The 17663-nt window shown below is 41.3% G+C and overlaps 3 protein-coding genes across 3 annotated transcripts in view; 2 read left to right on the top strand and 1 right to left on the bottom strand.

Annotated features, from left to right (window-relative positions):
- Nucleotides 1-2972, top strand: part of LOC118323004 (proton channel OTOP2-like) — a 4111-nt gene extending 1139 nt beyond the window's left edge. Inside the window, exons 2-7 of the mRNA XM_035654907.1 lie at nt 750-1150; nt 1223-1359; nt 1457-1515; nt 1589-1713; nt 1790-2589; nt 2695-2972. Coding sequence (XP_035510800.1) covers nt 750-1150; nt 1223-1359; nt 1457-1515; nt 1589-1713; nt 1790-2589; nt 2695-2865 — 1693 coding nt within the window. The 3' untranslated portion in view covers nt 2866-2972. The remainder of the gene's footprint in view (nt 1-749; nt 1151-1222; nt 1360-1456; nt 1516-1588; nt 1714-1789; nt 2590-2694) is intronic.
- A 751-nt stretch (nt 2973-3723) lies between these two features.
- On the bottom strand, nt 3724-11845 carry hid1a (HID1 domain containing a). Its single transcript, XM_035655242.1, has 19 exons — nt 11711-11845; nt 10886-11035; nt 9921-10091; nt 9397-9513; nt 8459-8565; nt 8238-8354; nt 7470-7677; nt 7326-7382; nt 7101-7241; nt 6910-7000; nt 6664-6815; nt 6485-6563; nt 6153-6317; nt 5815-6042; nt 5114-5265; nt 4923-5009; nt 4745-4836; nt 4479-4637; nt 3724-4392 (listed from the first exon to the last, which is right to left on the bottom strand). Exons 1-19 carry the CDS (start codon nt 11774-11776, stop codon nt 4329-4331), a joined length of 2403 nt encoding a protein of 800 aa, XP_035511135.1. The 5' UTR covers nt 11777-11845; the 3' UTR covers nt 3724-4328.
- Nucleotides 11846-12648: 803 nt separating this feature from the next.
- Nucleotides 12649-17128, top strand: LOC118323354. Its single transcript, XM_035655302.1, has 3 exons — nt 12649-13211; nt 13421-13538; nt 14756-17128. The coding sequence occupies exons 1-3, from the start codon at nt 13195-13197 to the stop codon at nt 14975-14977; spliced, it is 357 nt and encodes a 118-aa protein (XP_035511195.1). The 5' UTR covers nt 12649-13194; the 3' UTR covers nt 14978-17128.
- Nucleotides 17129-17663: the final 535 nt, after the last annotated feature.

Raw genomic sequence — 17663 nt, 5'->3', positions numbered from 1 at the left:
TATTTTATTATTATTATTATTACTACTATTACTACTATTATTATTATTATTATTATTATTATTATTATTATTATTCCCCCCCACATGTTTGTAACTGGGATGGGCCAAACATTTGAACTGCTTCCTAATATAATGCAGTCCACTTCAACACCACTGCAGACTATAACCTCAATAATATTGTAAGGTTGAGTAGTTACATTGGCTTTCATTAGATTTTAAAGGTGTACCTGAAGTGGCAGAGTGAGACAGTCTTGCTAATTAACTAAAACAAAAAATGTATTTAAAATAATACAGTACAAGCATAATCTTAATATTTTGTTTCACTTAATTGAAATACTTATGGTGTTTTTCATTAAACGATACACTCAGGAAAAAACTGCGTAAATTAAAAAAAGCCACCAAAGTGCACAATACATTAATCACCTGCCAAATTTTAAAGGTCCAGTGTGTGTATGGCACTTAAGCGACTCTATTGGCACAAATTGAATAGAATATTGATATGTCTGTTTTCATTATCGCCTGAAACTAAGAATCATTTTTTGATATTTATTTTTTTTATTTTATTTTCTATTTTTTTTAAGAATGTGATGTTTTTAACCAGAGGTAGCGGGCCAAGTTTTTGTAGCAGCCCAGAACAGACAAACCAAACACTGGCTTTAAATAGGGTCTTTTGCAGACTGCTGTAGTTTAGTTAGGGTGAGGTGAGTTGGTTGCAATGTCTTAACAGCAACAGTTTTTGTTTTTTAAAGAAAAACTCCAAACGATGTTGTGGAGGCCCATCCGTCCAACATTGAGACAGCAGCACAGCTGGAAAACATCCAACATTTGCCCTGTCCTTCCCATCCTCCCGGTGTGGAGGCGGTCAGAGAGAGTGTTCACCATGTGGAGGCAGTCATTGAGAGGGCCCACCATGGTGGTGGATGGCTCCTGTCTGGCATCATCTGTATCAACATCCTGATCCTAGGCTGTGCTCTAGTCAGCAGCAGTGCCTTCAACAGCGTGGCCATTACTGCCATGCACAGGCAAATCTTCCTCATCATTCTCCTCCTCCTCACAATGTTGTGGATGCTGTTTTACGCAGCTGTCACCTCTCGAAAGGATCAAGCTATCTTGTTCAAAGATAGCCATGCAGGGCCCGTGTGGCTCCGAGGTGAGACCCCATGACTTTCTGGTTTAGATTAGTCATTTCAAGGCTTAATCAAATAAAAATTTTATATTCCAGCTGGACTTTTGCTGTTTGGGCTTCTTAGTCTCCTCATGGACGTCTTCAAGATTGCCAACTACGTGGGCTACCTTCACTGTGACTCTGCTGTTAAAGTGGCCTTCCCTGTCGTTCAAGCTGTATTTTTGTTTGTCCAGGTTATTGCATTTTAAGAACACCACGCTTGCACGAACATGCAGTCTTACTTGCACTTTGGATGAGTTGAGCTTTTTTGTTTTTTTGTTTTTTTTTTAGACATACTTCCTGTCGGTTCATGCAAAAGACTGCGTGCAGCTACACACTCATTTTACACGGTAAATTGTTTTCTTTGCTCGTTACAAAATCTGTCTTTATTCGTGCAGGACACTCATCCTTTCGCTCTTGCAGGTGTGGCCTCACTCTTACACTTTCAACCAACCTGGTGGTGTGGATGGCAGCTGTGACTGAGGAATCTATTCATCAAATGGAGATTCCTGATTTAAATGTCAATGTCTCTCACAAGATGTACAGAGGTATTTACTTAGGCACAGTTTTCAATTTAAATCAGATTAAGAGGGAGATGACTCAAAACTGTCCTTTCAATTTCAGCCAGCTATGGCAATCCCAAATGTAAATGCAGTCACTCAGCATGTGACACCTTCAAAGAGGCCTTCTACTACCTGTACCCCTTTAACATCGAATACAGCCTCTTTGCGTCGGCTATGGCCTACGTCATGTGGAAAAATGTCGGTCGACATGTGGAGGATCACAGCCACCCCAGCGTGAAGTTCCGTCCAAAGGATGTGTGTATGGGACCCGTAATGGGAATACTCCTGGTGGTGGTGGGACTCGTAACCTTCATCATCTACGAGGTGTACATCCTGAAAGAGGATGAGGAAAAGCGAAATGAAGCCCTGTTGATTCATTTTATCATCAATATAGTGATTGTGAGCCTGATGTCCCTCTCCACCATGATTGGGTGCATTGTCTACAGGCTGGACCACAGGGAGCACGTATCGGAGAAAAACCCCACTCGCAGCCTGGATGTGGGGCTGCTGGTGGGAGCCTCACTGGGGCAGTTCATCATCAGCTATTTCACCATCATGGCTGTGGAGGCGACAGGAGCCAGTGGGTACCTGAATGCCCTCAACCTGTCCTGGGCCGTGCTGACAGTGCTCCAGCTCGGCCTGCAAAACTACTTCATCATCGAAGGCCTCCATCGGGAGCCCTTTCACGTGATGCAGGAAGCATCCCTGCACACAAACGCTCACATCCAAGAGCACACAGAGATGAGCGTTGTTATGGAGATAAATAAGTCCAGCTACTACCTGACTTCAAGTCATAAGTTAAGCTGGAAGAGAAGAATACTGAAGGAAGTTTGTGCCTTTCTTCTGCTCGCAAACATCATTGTAAGTAGTTTTAATGCTTAAGTTCTTTAACTATAATTCCAACAAACCAATGATTACTGTTTTCCTGTTGAAATGTGTCCCGCTTTATTCATTTTGTACCAACAGCTGTGGATCATGCCCGCCTTCGGCGCTCGTCCCCAGTTTGATCACCCCGTCGAGATAAAATTCTACAACTTCACAATGTGGGCTGCCATCGTGAATATTGGACTTCCTTTTGGAATCTTCTACCGTATGCACTCTGTCGCCAGTCTCTTTGAGGTGTACTTAATTTCTTAGTTGGATTCATTCACTGGACTTATTTTTAGCATGTAAAGTAATTTTATGATTTTTATTGAATGTTTAAATTGAACTTGTTAATGTTAATAAATTTTAACTTAAAGACATCTGTGTATTACTTGTATATTTACTTGTATATTTACTTGTACATGGGAGGGCAGGTGCTTAATGTGCTGCATATTACATTAAATTAGACTTGCATGTGTAGTATTTATGACTATTAAAGTTCATTAAGTAGTGTAAGAGTCATACAGTTTGACATTAACTAATTATTTTGAACAGAGTTCAAAATTAAAACTACTTAGTATTTCACAAGACAATAGCAATTATAGAAAACAATTTGTAGGGCATGTTTTGATTGTAATCTTTCACCGTTGGTCAACTCATGACCCTTAGGATTTGTCTTGCATTCCTTTTGGGGTTAAAACGAGACAACTAGATGTATGCAAAGCTGCAATTGGTTGTTCAAAAGAGGGGGGGGGGGGAAATGTATCTATCACAGAAATTTATCTGGGAAAGCATGACCTCATTTTGCATGGTGGCAGTGTAAATGTGTTCCTTTAAAGGTCAAACTTGAGCTGACAGATTGCTGGGAAGGGACACAGTGCCATCTAGTGATCATGGTGTAAAGGGACAGCACTTTAAACAGCATATTGTGGCTAAGCTACGGGGTGGGCAAAGTAAAGACCTTACAATAGCTGTGTAGTTATCTGGATAGTTGTGTTGATTTAACTCCCAAAGAGTAAATGGTGACTCTTTGAACAGTGTTCAGTAATGAGACCAACATAGAATTCACAGATGCATATCAATATATATTTTCAAGATAATTTAAGGAAAATACAATTTTAAACACCAAGCATTATAAGCATAGCCAGCCAGATCATAACTTAAACCTGGCCATATACATAAAAACATACAATCTGTATCATTGTCTCCAGAATCCTGTGGAGTTACATTGTCACATAAACTACAACCATAATAGACAACCCATAAAGAGTGCACTTTAAAGCATGGCAAGTACGACGAATAACGTGAAACATCAATATTGTGCTGTCCAAGATATGTTACAAGCCTCTGTTGGAAAGCACCATATCTTCTATGACAGGTCTGCCTGAAAATAAGATTTCATTTTTCACTTCTATGCTGTCAAGAAAAGAGCTTCAGTCTTCAGGAAATGCTTCTTCATCTCAGCTTTGACAGACATTCTATGGTCTTGAGGTCTAAGAAAATGTACAAACACAGTTGTTTATGGACAATATTGATAATTCAAACATCTCCCCTCTTAATCCGAGGGGTATCTCTACCTCACTCCTCTGAATGACTCTCCTACCCAAGTCATTGTCATAAGCATTATGATGATTATTACGGAGGCAAGTTAAACACAGTGAGGTTTACTGGGAAACCAGCAGATACCGAAGGGAAGGGAACCCTGGAGTTGAACAGTCCCATTTGCAGTCTTCCGTCTACATCCTCTGAATCTCAAAAAGGCGGACATCAGTATCATACCAGATAGGAGGGTCCACATTGCTGGAAAAACAGAGTACGACGTTAGTGTTCAGTCAGTGTGGAAAGTGGACTTTTTGCATAACGCTCAGCTCTTTTGGCTGACTCACCGCAAATAGACGACACCCCACATGTAGGTGCGAAACCACATGGCAGTGCCTGCGTTGGCCTGATACTTTCTGATGAGGATGGGGTGAGGAACTGGCAGCAGGCCCACTAATGTGCCGTGCTGGAGAAACTTCAGGATCTCTGATTCATCTGTCAGACCCCTGCAGTGAAATGTGAGCATGCTTTAAGAAGGCAATATTTCTGAAGAATCTCAGCCAATATATGACTTTTACATGGTGGGAAAAAAGGAACAGAAGTGTTTACATACTTGTCGATGCAGATCTTCTCCACCTGGGGAACGAGCACTTGTAGAAGTCGCATGATAGTCTGCAGGGGTAGTTTACACTTCCAGGAATGGACCTGGAACAAAAAAAAAGGCAAATCCAGATCAGTAATACATTTTGGTAAATATCCAACATGTATCAAAAACTTCTACAGTTACTTACCCAGTCTGGTGTGGGAACCCAAAAAGATGTTGAAGACGCACTTGACAGACGTCTTCTCTCCATTTCTGCTTCAGTGTAGAAAACATCCTGATAATGTGAAGAAATAGATTTACTAACATGCATATGCTTTTAAACAAACACACACACACACACACACACACACACACACGCTCACTCACTCAAACACTTACTTCGTTGTCTCGGCCTGAGTTGGACTCTGTGTCACTGGTCCCAACCACTGCACTTTGGTCTGTGTGGACTGCGTGTGTGGAATCTGTCTTTGGAACTGACACCATGGTGCCATCCTCTGATACCTGGGACTTCTCAGTCAGTTTATCAATCCCTGCAGGAAAGCAGGAGACCATTCAGTACTTAAAGGAAAAGTCTTTTCTTTAAGACCAATACCAAGAATAAACCTGATATATCTCATTCCTCTGTGTCATACAAACTCAATTTTGTCCAACAACTGTTAAAAACAAATCAGTGAGACACACCAATGCACTGGGTGGATGTTTCTTCTTTAACATGAGCCAGTGGGTTTGGGGTCAAGGGCCATAAGGTAATAGGGAAGTCAGAAAGCATTGAGAGATGGACTTATGTCAGTTCTGGTCTTCTATCCATACATTTTTTTTTTTTTACAAACTGGAATTTTGAAAAAATCATTTGAGAGAAACTAACCCATTCATTCACTTCACCTTTGTCAACCCATCCTATATTCCAAAATTATTGAAAAAACAAAATATTCAAATTGTTATCAAGCAGCCAGTCATTACTTAGACAATTTATACACCTTTTTTTATAATTTTACAAAATATGAGTACAGTAAGTTGATCTGTGAGCCAGTTTAACATGCAAACAGTAACATCCACATAGCAGAAAACAGATTCAGTACCTGGAATCGCGACCAGACTGGTCTTCAGTGTACCAGGCTCTGCCGGTACAGCAGGGTGAGAGCCCTCCATGGATACAGTCTCCTGGGAGCTAGTACGGGAAATTACATCTGGAGACTTCCTCTTCCTCTGCAAAGCCTTCTGGATGGAAGCAGGATCAGAGGGCAGGTTGGCCAACTGGTGGAACACGTTACGTTTGCGGATGATGGCGTACACCAGGTTGCAGTTCCCTGGAGTTGAGAGAAAGAGGGATTTATTATGTGAGAAGATGTGTAACAAAGTTCCTTCTAATACCTCGATCTTGACAACAACATTCTGTTACAGATCAGATTTCTCTTACCGTCAAACTGGTACTGGATAATATTGTTGAAAGCCTCGAGAAGGAAGAATACAAGGTGATGATTCTGCACTGCAGAGAACAGAAACCAGCTAGTGGAGAAGGCCTCCAGAAGGTGGAGCAGTTTATTAGCTGCCACCATGGACAGGCTCTTTAAATAGGGAGACACTGCAGAGGAAGAAGAAATGTTAAGAGGATTGATTGTGTGATTAAATATAGAAAACCAGGCATTTTTATTTGATTAAGTGGCATACTGAGATGTTATAACTTTGAAATAGTTGATGTTGCAAATAAAATCTGTGCATTGCCAGACAGATGGCGCCAAAGTAACTCACCATTTACAACAATAGTGAGAAGGCAGTCAAACAGAGGCTGGAGACGCTGGTGGCCCGTGGTGATAATCTTGTGAAACACCTGCAAAACAAACATAGTGACAGCAGTGAGCATTAACTGTATGACAATAAAGATAAAGAACATTACCATTTCAGATGATGTAATGTAGTAGACATCTCACCACTATAAGCAGGTCAGCGTGAGTCCCTGTGAACACTGGGATGTCCATAGGCACATGGACGGAGTAGGGCTTATTCAAGCGCACACCAAAGTTTCTCTCACCGCTCAGCAGCAGCAAAATGAACACGCCAATGTGCATGAGTCCAACACGGGCTGCAACCAAGGATAAAGCACGTCAGAAGTTAGTAAATGTATTTGCCTAGTGGGGGCTTGCTGTGTGCAAGAACAACACTGGGATGAGACTCACACTGATCAGCCCTGGCATCATTCAAGTAGTAGAGTATAGGAACCAAAATATCCAGCACATCACTACTCTTCAGGACAAAAAACAGGAACTTCTGTCGTAGGAACACAAACGTAATTTTGTTGAATAAAAGCACAGACTCTTAAAGCTACGTCTTCCCAAAGACACTCTTCATTTTGTTTCTTTATCCCAACCTTATTGAAGTCACAAAGCTTCCAGAAAAGCACCAACAGCTCTTGATGGAACTGGATCTTCTTGGTAGAGTTAGGCAGGTAAGTCTGAGTCAAAGGGTTGGTCAGCAGACGAGCGAGGCCCTTCAATACGAAGTCAAAGTCCTGCCAATGGAGAGATGGAAGGTTGAGCTTTGGGCATCTTTGGGAAGATCGTTGTGTATTTTATACGAATAATAATCAGCATACCTCCTCTCTGTGAATCCTCGACAAATAATTCACAAACAGGTTTTCAGGGCCTGTAGACTGCAGAGAGATAAAGATTTGTTTGAATGACAACACATGCCATATAGTCATGGGATTTATTTCTTTGCGGTGGTCTTGGTGACGTACCTCTTGTTCCTCCATGCTGGACGGGGAGACGGGGCGGTGGAAAACCCCTCCGTCGTGCTCCAGCGTCACGATGAGGATCTGAACAGCCTGCTCCACCAGCTGCTCCCGGTAGTCAGAGAAGAGCAGGTGGTTGTACGGGATGCCGTAGCCCACTGGATCATAGGCACACACCACATTCAGCAGGGAGGTGAACAGAGGAAGAGCGTGTCTAGGGACAAAGACATGAATCATGTTAGTGAATCATGTGCAACTGTATGCAGAGTTTACCCTCTGTAGCTCTAGCTGTCATTATTGAATGAAAAATGCAATATACCGTAGTTTGTAATGAACTATCCTTTTCTCGTCGATTACAGAAATTATGAAGTGATGTCCACCAGAGAAATAAATGCATTTGTGCATAATATCTGTGTTAATATCAAATAATATGGCAGCACAAATACAGGAGATATTCTTGACTTTGGAGACAGTAGTTAGACAAAAAACTTCACTCATGGTCCACTTACAAGCTTTATTTCGATTTTTATTTGCACTGACAACTGAGCCTAGAGCAACCTCCATATTAACTGAGCAAACTCCACTTGTGATGAAGACTGTGAGAGGGAGTTGAAAGCTCTGAAAACAAAACCTCGTAAGTGGACCTTAGACCAGATCTTTTTATTTTTTTTGGCAAAAAACAATTCTTGTGCTCTCTGACCTGGCTAAATTCATCTTACAGTCTGTTTCACATTTGTTTGTTCATTTGTGACTGTGCCAACATTTGCCCATTACCTATTTTCTGTGGAGCAAAAGAATGTCACCCAAGGGTTGAGGACATTGTTGTCCGGTGAGGGGGGCAGGTACATGGCCTCTGAGAAGCAGGTTAGTAATAACCTCAGCAACTCTGTCCTGAAGAGGATCAGTTAAAAAAGCACAGAGGTGGACAGAAAAAAGAAGTCAATCCCAGTTAAAATTGAGAGACGAGTACGGCGGCGCAAAGCTGACCAACTCACCTGTTCAGGTCATGGATGTAGTTGAGAGGAGGGGACTGTGCAAAGCCCACCCCTGCCTCCCAGATGTACTCACAGCTGTCTATAGACTGCATGCTCTCTACCGAGTCCTGGATGTGGTCACAGAAAACATTCATAGATCAAATTGTTAGATCAAATGTTACTTTATTCTTTCTCCAACAAGTCCTCAAACATGAAGGACATATTAGGCTGTTTAATGCTACGTTCTAAAAAAAAAAGGGGAAAAAAGGAAAACATCATGGTCACAGCACATGCTGAGGTTAAGGCAATTAAAACACATGTTAAGGTCAATAGAGAGTGTTGGTAAGAAATAGGATGTGCGCTCTTTGTCCTCACTTACACACGTCTTCCTGCTTTGGGATTATCAATAAACATGGTTTGTCTTAAGAAACTAGTGCATTTGTCATGATGGAGTAATGACAGTATACTAAGGTTTATCAGGGAAGTTAAAACCTCTAAAGAGCATTCACTGACATGCAACATTCCTTTCTAGCTCATGAGGGACAAGGAATTCTGTGTGCCTGTCTGACGGAGTTTAATCATGATCTCTTTCTATGTTCTTTTTGAAGAAACTTGAGTGACAGGTTTGTTGGGCAACCTTACACAAGGAAGAAGGAAACAGCTCTCAAAAACATTTTTAACCTTTAAAATGAACAGCACATATTTTCTAGACTGATGGAGTCAGACGATGTTTTTCACTCTCTTCTCTGTTGTTATGTCTGTATGCTGTCATTGTTTGTGTAATTGTACTCGGACCCCAGGAAGATTAGCAACCACTGTTACAGAACCTAACAGGGATCCGAAAAACAATGAAGAATAATAATAGCAAATCATGTTAACCAGTTTCCAACTATGGTCATAATGTGTCAGCAATTATTCTATTTGCTGGATGGTGATAAAATGCCAATCCAGGTACTCACGGGGCCTCTCTTATGGCTGTGCACGGTGAAGTCAGGGCAGAAGAGCAGGTCAGCGACAGCCAGGAGCAGCGACTCAGCCAGTGGTCGAGCTCCGTCATCATCATCCAGCTCATCCGTCTGGAAAGGATGCACATATATATGAGACCAGATCCAGATGAGGAACCGTATTCTCTAGCATTTATTAAAAGTAGTTATGTTAATGGAAAAAAGGAAAGTGTTCAGAGCTTGAAACGGATGGCTCAGTACAGCTGAAATTACCTCTCAGCATTACATTTCTTGCTTTACCAAGAAAAAAGTGAATGAGAATGAGGAAACCGAGTGATAAGATACATGATATTTCTCTCAGTTGACGAGTGAAGGATTTGTGCTCATATAACGTCAGAGCTTTCATTACACTGGAGTGAGAAAGCAACAAACAACAACATCCTAGTGTTCAAAGTGACATTTTAAAAAAGTGTTGAGTAATCAAAAGATCATTCTTGATGCTTTTTGCAAGAAGGTTTTCCTTTTCTGTGCCCACTCACCCCAGCCCGCCCAGCACCAGGTACTGTTGACCAGAAGAATCCTCTCCAGTCCTGGTCCTCAAAGATGTAGGGAAGGATGCGGGTCAGGATGCGAGTGCAGTTCAGGATCAACTGCTTCTCCCTCTCTGTGGGGCAACCAGACTCTGCACCCTGCACCAGCTTCTCCACGGCCTGAGGAGACAAGAATCAAGGGGTACCTGAGAGTTAGTACGTGGGCCAGGCACACAGATAAAGCACAGATATCCAATTTGCTACAGCAACATTGGTTCCATAGTAAACAACTCAGTTTCTTGACTGACTTGTGAATACAAATGATTTGATAGGACTGTTGGGCAGTAAAGAAACTATGCAAATATGTATTTTTTGTTTCAACTTTAGTGGACACTAATAGTTTTGTTTCTGGAGAACAAAAATATAACCGTTTTACCAACAAACTGCAGAACCTCTTATACACATTTACACTGGAAAGTAAACTAGATATTTTCTGTTTGTTTCATTTCAAAAATGAAAATATTGAGCCTATTAGATGGGGACATATGTTGTTTTGGGCCTTTAACAAAGATTAACTTGAAAATGACTCATTATAAGCCTGTGTCTAAAATAGATACCCCTTGCAATCTGCTCAGCTTCAAGGGCTCTCGTCTCCTCCTCTTTATTTAATCAGGCTGTAAGTACCTCAGTGTTTCTGTTTTGCTTCTGATAGGCAGCTTCAAACGGAAGCTGGGACTAAGAGACGGGAAGCGAAGGGGAAAGGAAGGGGAGTTGACTCACTTATTCCCCCATCTGAGTGCATGAGGCAGTGCCTTGCTGACAGACTGTGCTGGGCTCTAACAAACAAAATCATGCATTGTTTCAAAACAAAAATTATTCCACGATACAGCCTCAAAGCAAGGAATGTCCCCATGCAATCTCATCTCATAAACACATCTGCACACAGATGCATTAACAGTTAATACAGAATGTACCTTATAGCAGAGGGTTGCTAGATTCGAAGGGGACTCCTCTCGAACGGCCCTTATCTCTGCTGCTGGCACCAGTGCAAAAACATCCTGGACTGTGGTGGTGGTGTCTGCCCAGAACTGATCCCAGAAGGCATCGTCCGTGGCTTCCACTGGCTGGAAAGAAAATGTTTTTATTTCAATTCCCATATATGTGAGCCAAATGGAGGATTTTATGAGGTCTGAAATTCTAAAAGCCTGGTTGATCTTGTGGTGCATTCAAATATCATGTTGCCCTTTTTATCACAATACATGAGCCTACATGGTAGTTCAGTCTTACATTATATAGCTCACCCAGGGCCTACCTAATGGCAATGTAAACACAACCTCTATTATAGCAGCAGGCTTTATCTGGCACACTGATCTGAGCACAGTCCACCTGCCGCATCTGCAAACGTGGTCATTTCCAGACCTACGTCATCATCTTTGATTTAACTACGCCATGTACAGCCTGAATAAAGGTTCATGGTAATCTGCAGCACAGTGTCGACCATCGTTTACTCCAACAGTTTATGACAAACACGACATATTTGGAGTACGGTGCATAGCAGCTTTTATTTAATTTTTTTATCGCACCGACTTTATTTACATGTCGCTTATGGCAAAATAAATGAATGTCAACTGAAAATCCCGCATGCAACATTAGACAGTTTTGTTTTTTTCTTTTTTTCTTTTTGCTACCACATCATACGCGTTATCTCATCTCCGCGGTGATGCTCTCCGGTGCGCTCATCGACACACTATCTCTCTATGAGATCCTTTATTGAGCTGTGGCTATAGAGGCGCGTATACCTGTGTTTTGGTTGTCAGCTGAATCACTGCTTTCCTGAAGTTCAGTTTTGAGTCGGTGCTGCCCATTGCGATTATTTCCCTTTATAATAAACAGGACTGCTGCTGCCGAGAATCCCTGTTAATCTCAGCTCCGTCCTTCGCTTGAGTCATTGGTGGAGGCGTTTTCTTTTTACACTATTGGCTGGCTGGACCTGATGCACTACAGGGTGTAACTTCCGGGTTGTGAAGATGTCAACCATTCGCTCAGATTGGATGTTTTCTTACAGCATTTTGACTCCTATATATGAAACAATATTAGTTATATGCCCCTAGGCTGGATATTGTTCCATACTTTGGTGTAAAATAGCCATAATGGTTGTATGGGCAGACGGGCTGCACTATTGTAGATTTGTTTTTTTTTTAAATTAAAGTTACAGTATTCGGTATTTTCTACCCTTAAAGCAATAATTACATTCAGCTATGTCTGATGAATTCATTCTGTTGTAAACAGCGACATCTTTTGGGGAAATTAACATTGTGTCAGGCCATAGGGCATCGTTTGTGGCTTAGTGTTTCTGATTAAGACCAATTACTTTTTTATAGCATGAACAAATTAATAAACTCGCTGTGTAGCTAACTCCAATGAATCATTGAGTTGCTTAGCAGCTTACTTGCATTGCATTGTAGAATGTGCGCCAGTGTTATTTTATGCTGCCTTTAAGCGCTGCCCGTAAAATCCCACTTCCTTCGCCAAACTCACGTACAACATACGTTTAACGAGAAAATAAAAGAGTAAATCGCTTCAGTTACAATCATTATCATCATGAATACCGCTCTCACTACACTTTACATATGTGATGCCACAGAAAACCCCACTCTGATTCTCCATATGGCATAACATACCAATATTTTCCAGATAGCCCTTAAAAGCACCATTACTGCTCTTCGCGCAGCCGCAGTACCATGTAAACACAACCGCTGCGGTTGGCTGTGGTTATAGCCGGGGACTGTTAATGTTAGCTGTAAGGTTAAAGCAAAAGAGGTGTCATTTCACTCCGGCTGTGAAGCAGTTGAATCTTATCAAAGAAAATAATCGATTTCTCTGCTGTGTGTGCGGCGCTCGGCTAGCTAAGTTAAAAAGAGGAGCGGCTACAAAGGCTAGCTAGCGGCGTCGTTAGCGTTACGTTATATCGTTTTGGGGACTGGCTCGTCAAGTAACGCTAGGTCGTTAACGCCCGGTCTTTGTACTGTTTAATAGCCAATTACCTAAAGTGTCGCTGTAGATAATTCTATCAGAATCACCTTTTTTTTTTTTTTTTAGTATTTGCCAAAATGACTACAAGTATCTCATCGATATTAAACGTAATCAGCTAGCGAGGCGAGGTTAGTTCGCTAACTCAGGTGATAGGCCATCGACTGACAGGAAACAAGTCGACAACCGGCCTCTCAGTCTGCTGCCAGCAAATACAAAGGAAACTCGTCCAGATTGATTTTAGTGTCATCATATGTTGACTGAAAACAGGTGAGCTCGGCCTGCGGTCCAATTTATTGAAGGCTAACTGGTTAAATCAACCCTTTAAAAACTGTTCTGACCGGAGTAAAGCTAATATTAATAAATTAATGAGTTCAGTTGGTCGTGCGTGATTTACAGCAACGATATATACAAATATAAATATATATAAATATATATGTGTGTGTGTGTTTTTTAAATGTCTGTTTGCACTTAAACAGGAAACGGCAGCGCAGTGGCGGTGATGAGGAGAGCGGCCACCTGGTGCCCCAAGCCAAGAGGCAGAGCAGAGGTCATCCTCTCTCTCCTGAGCCGGGCCGGGATGCCTGGGACTCCGAGGTACAAAGCTGTGGAGGTTAAATCTTAATGCTAAAGAAACTGTAACAGAAGCTGGATACATAAGTTTAGGTAGATGTTACCTCAACAGCTACAGGTTGTTTCGCTTTGTCCCCACTGAAAGGAGGAGGAATAAAGTAGTTATAATAGTAGTAATAATAATAATAATGATGATGATGAACTGATGCTTTATTGGTTGTAGTCTGTTTCCTGTTCACACATAGCTTTTAAGAATCTAAATTAAGGACGGGCGGTAAGTCATGCAACACTTTTCTGTGCTTTATTCCTTTTTTTGTTTTTCACAAATGAGCTCACAAAGAAACAGAAAATCATTATTAGTTGATAAAAAAAAATTGCATCTTGTAGCTCAATATTACCCCACAGCTAGTTTTCACTGTCTGATTGAGTAAAGATTTATTTTAACATCTCACCTATATAAGATTGTGTAGGATCTACCAGGTCCCTTATCAACAGATGGGTTAAATAAAAGTAGGCTAGATTTGGAATTCATGTCAAAAGCACCGTTGACTATTGTAAACCCTGCGATTTGTCTGCTTCGCTCTCACACCGAATTCGAAGCAGACTGAAGCTGTCTCGGTACAGTTTGACCGTAATCACGCCAGCAGAAACCAATTTAAGTCACAAGTCGGGATGTCCAATGCCAGAAGTTTAGTAGTCGATACCAATACTAGTGAAATTCCATGATTCTTGATACCTAAGTCAATACCATGTCTAAAACAAACAATAAATCCCATGTACTTACACACATACGCTCCTTTTTTATTTAAAGCATTAAAAAACATAAAAAAACAACAGTGACATTTTAAAAGTATTATTTTTTTATGGTATTTTGTTTTGTAATATTGTATTGATTCTCCAAAATACTACAATGATTGTTGTGTTAAATCCCCCAACTGCTAGGTAGCAGTGTTGTCAGCTGAGGGCTTTTATGCTGGATGTTACAGCGACTGTGACAATATATTCAATCATAACTCTTCTACTGTGATACAAATTGTATCGCCAGATTCTTGCCAATGCACAGTCCTAATATCCACACAGTCTGTGCGGCCTGCTCGTAATTCAGTAATAAAATCCCAGCACGGCGCAAAGCGTCTCTCCTGCTGGGTAGGCGGAGTTGAAGTCCGTGTTATTGTGGAACCCCTGGATGTTGATGTTTTTATGTAGCTAGCGCACTGCTAATGTTGACATCTGCACTTCAGTCATCCAACAGCGAGAGCAGCAGCAGCATCAGCAGCCCGGAGCACGCGGCTGGGAGCTGCACCAGTCAGTGTGCTGTGGGCCCCTGCAGTCCCCTCAGCTCCGGCGAGTCCTCAGAACCGGCCGGCCCTACCAGCCTGGCGTCCTACCTGCAGATCAACCGCATCCTGAAGCAGGCCCACTTCCAGAGCCTGCAGAGCCGAGGCCACCTCAGAGACACATGACGACCTTATGTCTCTCTGTCAGCCAGCAGAGGATCTGAGTCCCTGAGGCGTGTCAGAGGATCACATGCTGATTCACTTCACTCAGCTCTTCCCACCCATCTCCAGTTACTGTGATATCTCACAGCTCTACATATCTGTGGATGGAGACCAGCTCCTGGTCAGGTATCTGGAGGGGGTTCACCATTCAAATAAATCAAAATGATAATCATTTTTAGCAATAATAACTGTGTGATCAGCATAAACATGTTTTGTGATCCACTTGATTTCTGACCAGTCTGGTTTACATGCTGCTCTCGGAGCCTTATTGTGACTGATTGACGATGATGAATCCCTATGTTTTGTCTTAAATGTTGTATGAAAACAGTGCTACTGTAGCTGCAGAAATGGCACCAAACACAATTTTTAGGCCGGTCAGTGTGACCTGTTTAGTCTCCTAGTAGGGTACTTGGGGTTGTATAATGCTGAATCTGATGTCTGTGTACGTACATAGACCAGTCTCAGGGAGGATTTGCACTCGTCTTGGACTGCTTGTTTGCTTTTCATATTCAGACAGGGACTCCTTTACAGGAAAATGTAGAAGCCATGGGAGTTAACTTGGCCAAGGAGGTTATTTTTCATTTTATAATTTTATCAGTTAATATTATTTAGTATTTAAAGCTCTTTTCCATAGATTTCAATTAGATGTAGTGGAGACTCGGCCCATGGATTTTTAGCATGGATCACAATGATTTTCAAAGGACTTCATAACACTGCAAGACAGGGAACACTTCTGCTAATTTTCCATCAGCTACTGCACTTGAGTGGCACATTTAACTATCAGTACAGTATGTTTATTGTTCCTGTTCAAATTTTAGAAACAGAGTCTTTTGTGCAGCTTTGGCAGTAGCACGCACAGGTGTCGCTTTCCAGCCGTCATTTGTTTTATCTTCTCTCGATCATGGAATAGATGAGCGATTACATGATCTCGGCATAAGAATCTCTTGTTTTCCGGCGATCGCTACATTTTGTGATCTCGACATAATACTGCATCCTGTCTTCTCATGACCATTAAATAATAGCGCTGTGGATTGTGACGTGGGAATGTGCTGCCAAACGTCGCTGCTCATATTTTACATCAGACTTCAACACCGTTGCTGTTTTAAACGGATGCAGCTGCAACCAAAGGAAGTATCCATGTAATATTACTGTGATATTCAGGGAGTGATGGTGCTCCTGCGGTTGTCAGCAGTTATTTAACAATCTAATGACACAAAGCAGTATCAGCAGAGAGATTGCTTTGTATGGATTATAAATAATTACAACATCTGGCACGTCTTCTCTAATAATTGTGAGAATACAAATCGATTTATGTCAAGATCAGTCACGGGATAACATAGATTACTATGCCGACATAAGGGAATCATTTAGAATATTTTATTATGAGATTGGATCAGATGAGTGAAGCAGTTATGGTTATTTTTGTTTTGGGTTTTTTTTTTGTGATCATGGGCAAATGCAGTGATCACCAGCTTCTTATGACCACAAAGAGAAAACGAAAACATAGTTACACCCATGACCTCTACTGCCTTTCAAGCTCCTTTAGACTTTCTCAATATATATATTTTTAATTATATGGAGGGCTGTTTGCTGTGGCGTTTGAGCATATTGGAAAACATTGTTCTTTCTGTCCAGAGGGTGGGGGGGTTACAGTACAGCCTTGTAGGAACAAAAAGACATTCCCCAGGCTTTGTTTGCAATATTACTGGAGCCACTAAAATGCTGTTTGAATTGCAGACGAGCCTTTTCTGCCTGTGCACTACCATCCGATGGTTGCTGTATGCGTGTCCCTGTGCACTGAACATCCAGGTACAAGCACTGACCGTAAGGCTGTGCGTCTCCTTTTCTTAAAGGTGGAGAGGTTTCATTGCTGAACCCACATCCCAGGAGTAAGCTCTGCTGTTTGTTTAGTTTTATTATTATTATTTTTATTTTTTCTTTCAGACTGGTGTTTCAGAAATAAAAGCATTTTGAAGATGTGGTTTATTTTATTTTTTTCAATGATATATTTTTTGTATTTAGTAATGTACATGACATTAACCTGACATTGACTCTTTTTTTTTCTTGTAAATACCCCTTCATTTAAAAAATAAAAAATAATGTTTTTGAACAAAACTCTTCTTTTATTTTTTTTCTAACCCAATTTTTCTTTAACCCAGATTTTTATTTTTGTTATAAAGTGGCCCTTTTAAAAAAATTATATAATAAATCTCTAACATGGTGATGCTTGGGTGATTTGGGGCCCTTCACGCTATTTTTCTGTGAGGAAATACCTTTTTAGCTTTGCATGCTATGTATTATATGTGCAAACAGGAATTCCCTCCATCCACACATCCTCCCTTTTTTCTCCAAATGGCCAGTAATGAATGACTCCCCATGCATTGAGAGCATCATTAATGAGATATGACCTGTGTCTAAGCGAGGAGCAGTGAAAGGTTCCTTTAATTAGCACACTACATGTCCTTGTCTTGTCACAGACACAGTAACAGATTACATACATTAATGCACCACACGTAACCACGGTTACCTTGCCGGCTACTGTGGGTCCTTATTACTTGCCTCCTTTGATTCCCTCGCTCCACCTCTACTAAGTTAGAGATGACGAATGAGCCAATGATAATTCAGGATTAGAAATCCTCGTGCATCGTGA

The sequence above is a fragment of the Morone saxatilis genome, unplaced genomic scaffold (genome assembly GCF_004916995.1).
Source record: "Morone saxatilis isolate NCDOM2014 unplaced genomic scaffold, NCSU_SB_2.0 Contig14, whole genome shotgun sequence".
NCBI classification, from domain to species: Eukaryota; Metazoa; Chordata; class Actinopteri; family Moronidae; genus Morone; species Morone saxatilis.
The sequence above is the reverse complement of the archived record's forward strand: the minus strand, read 5'-3'. Positions and strand labels throughout refer to the sequence as shown.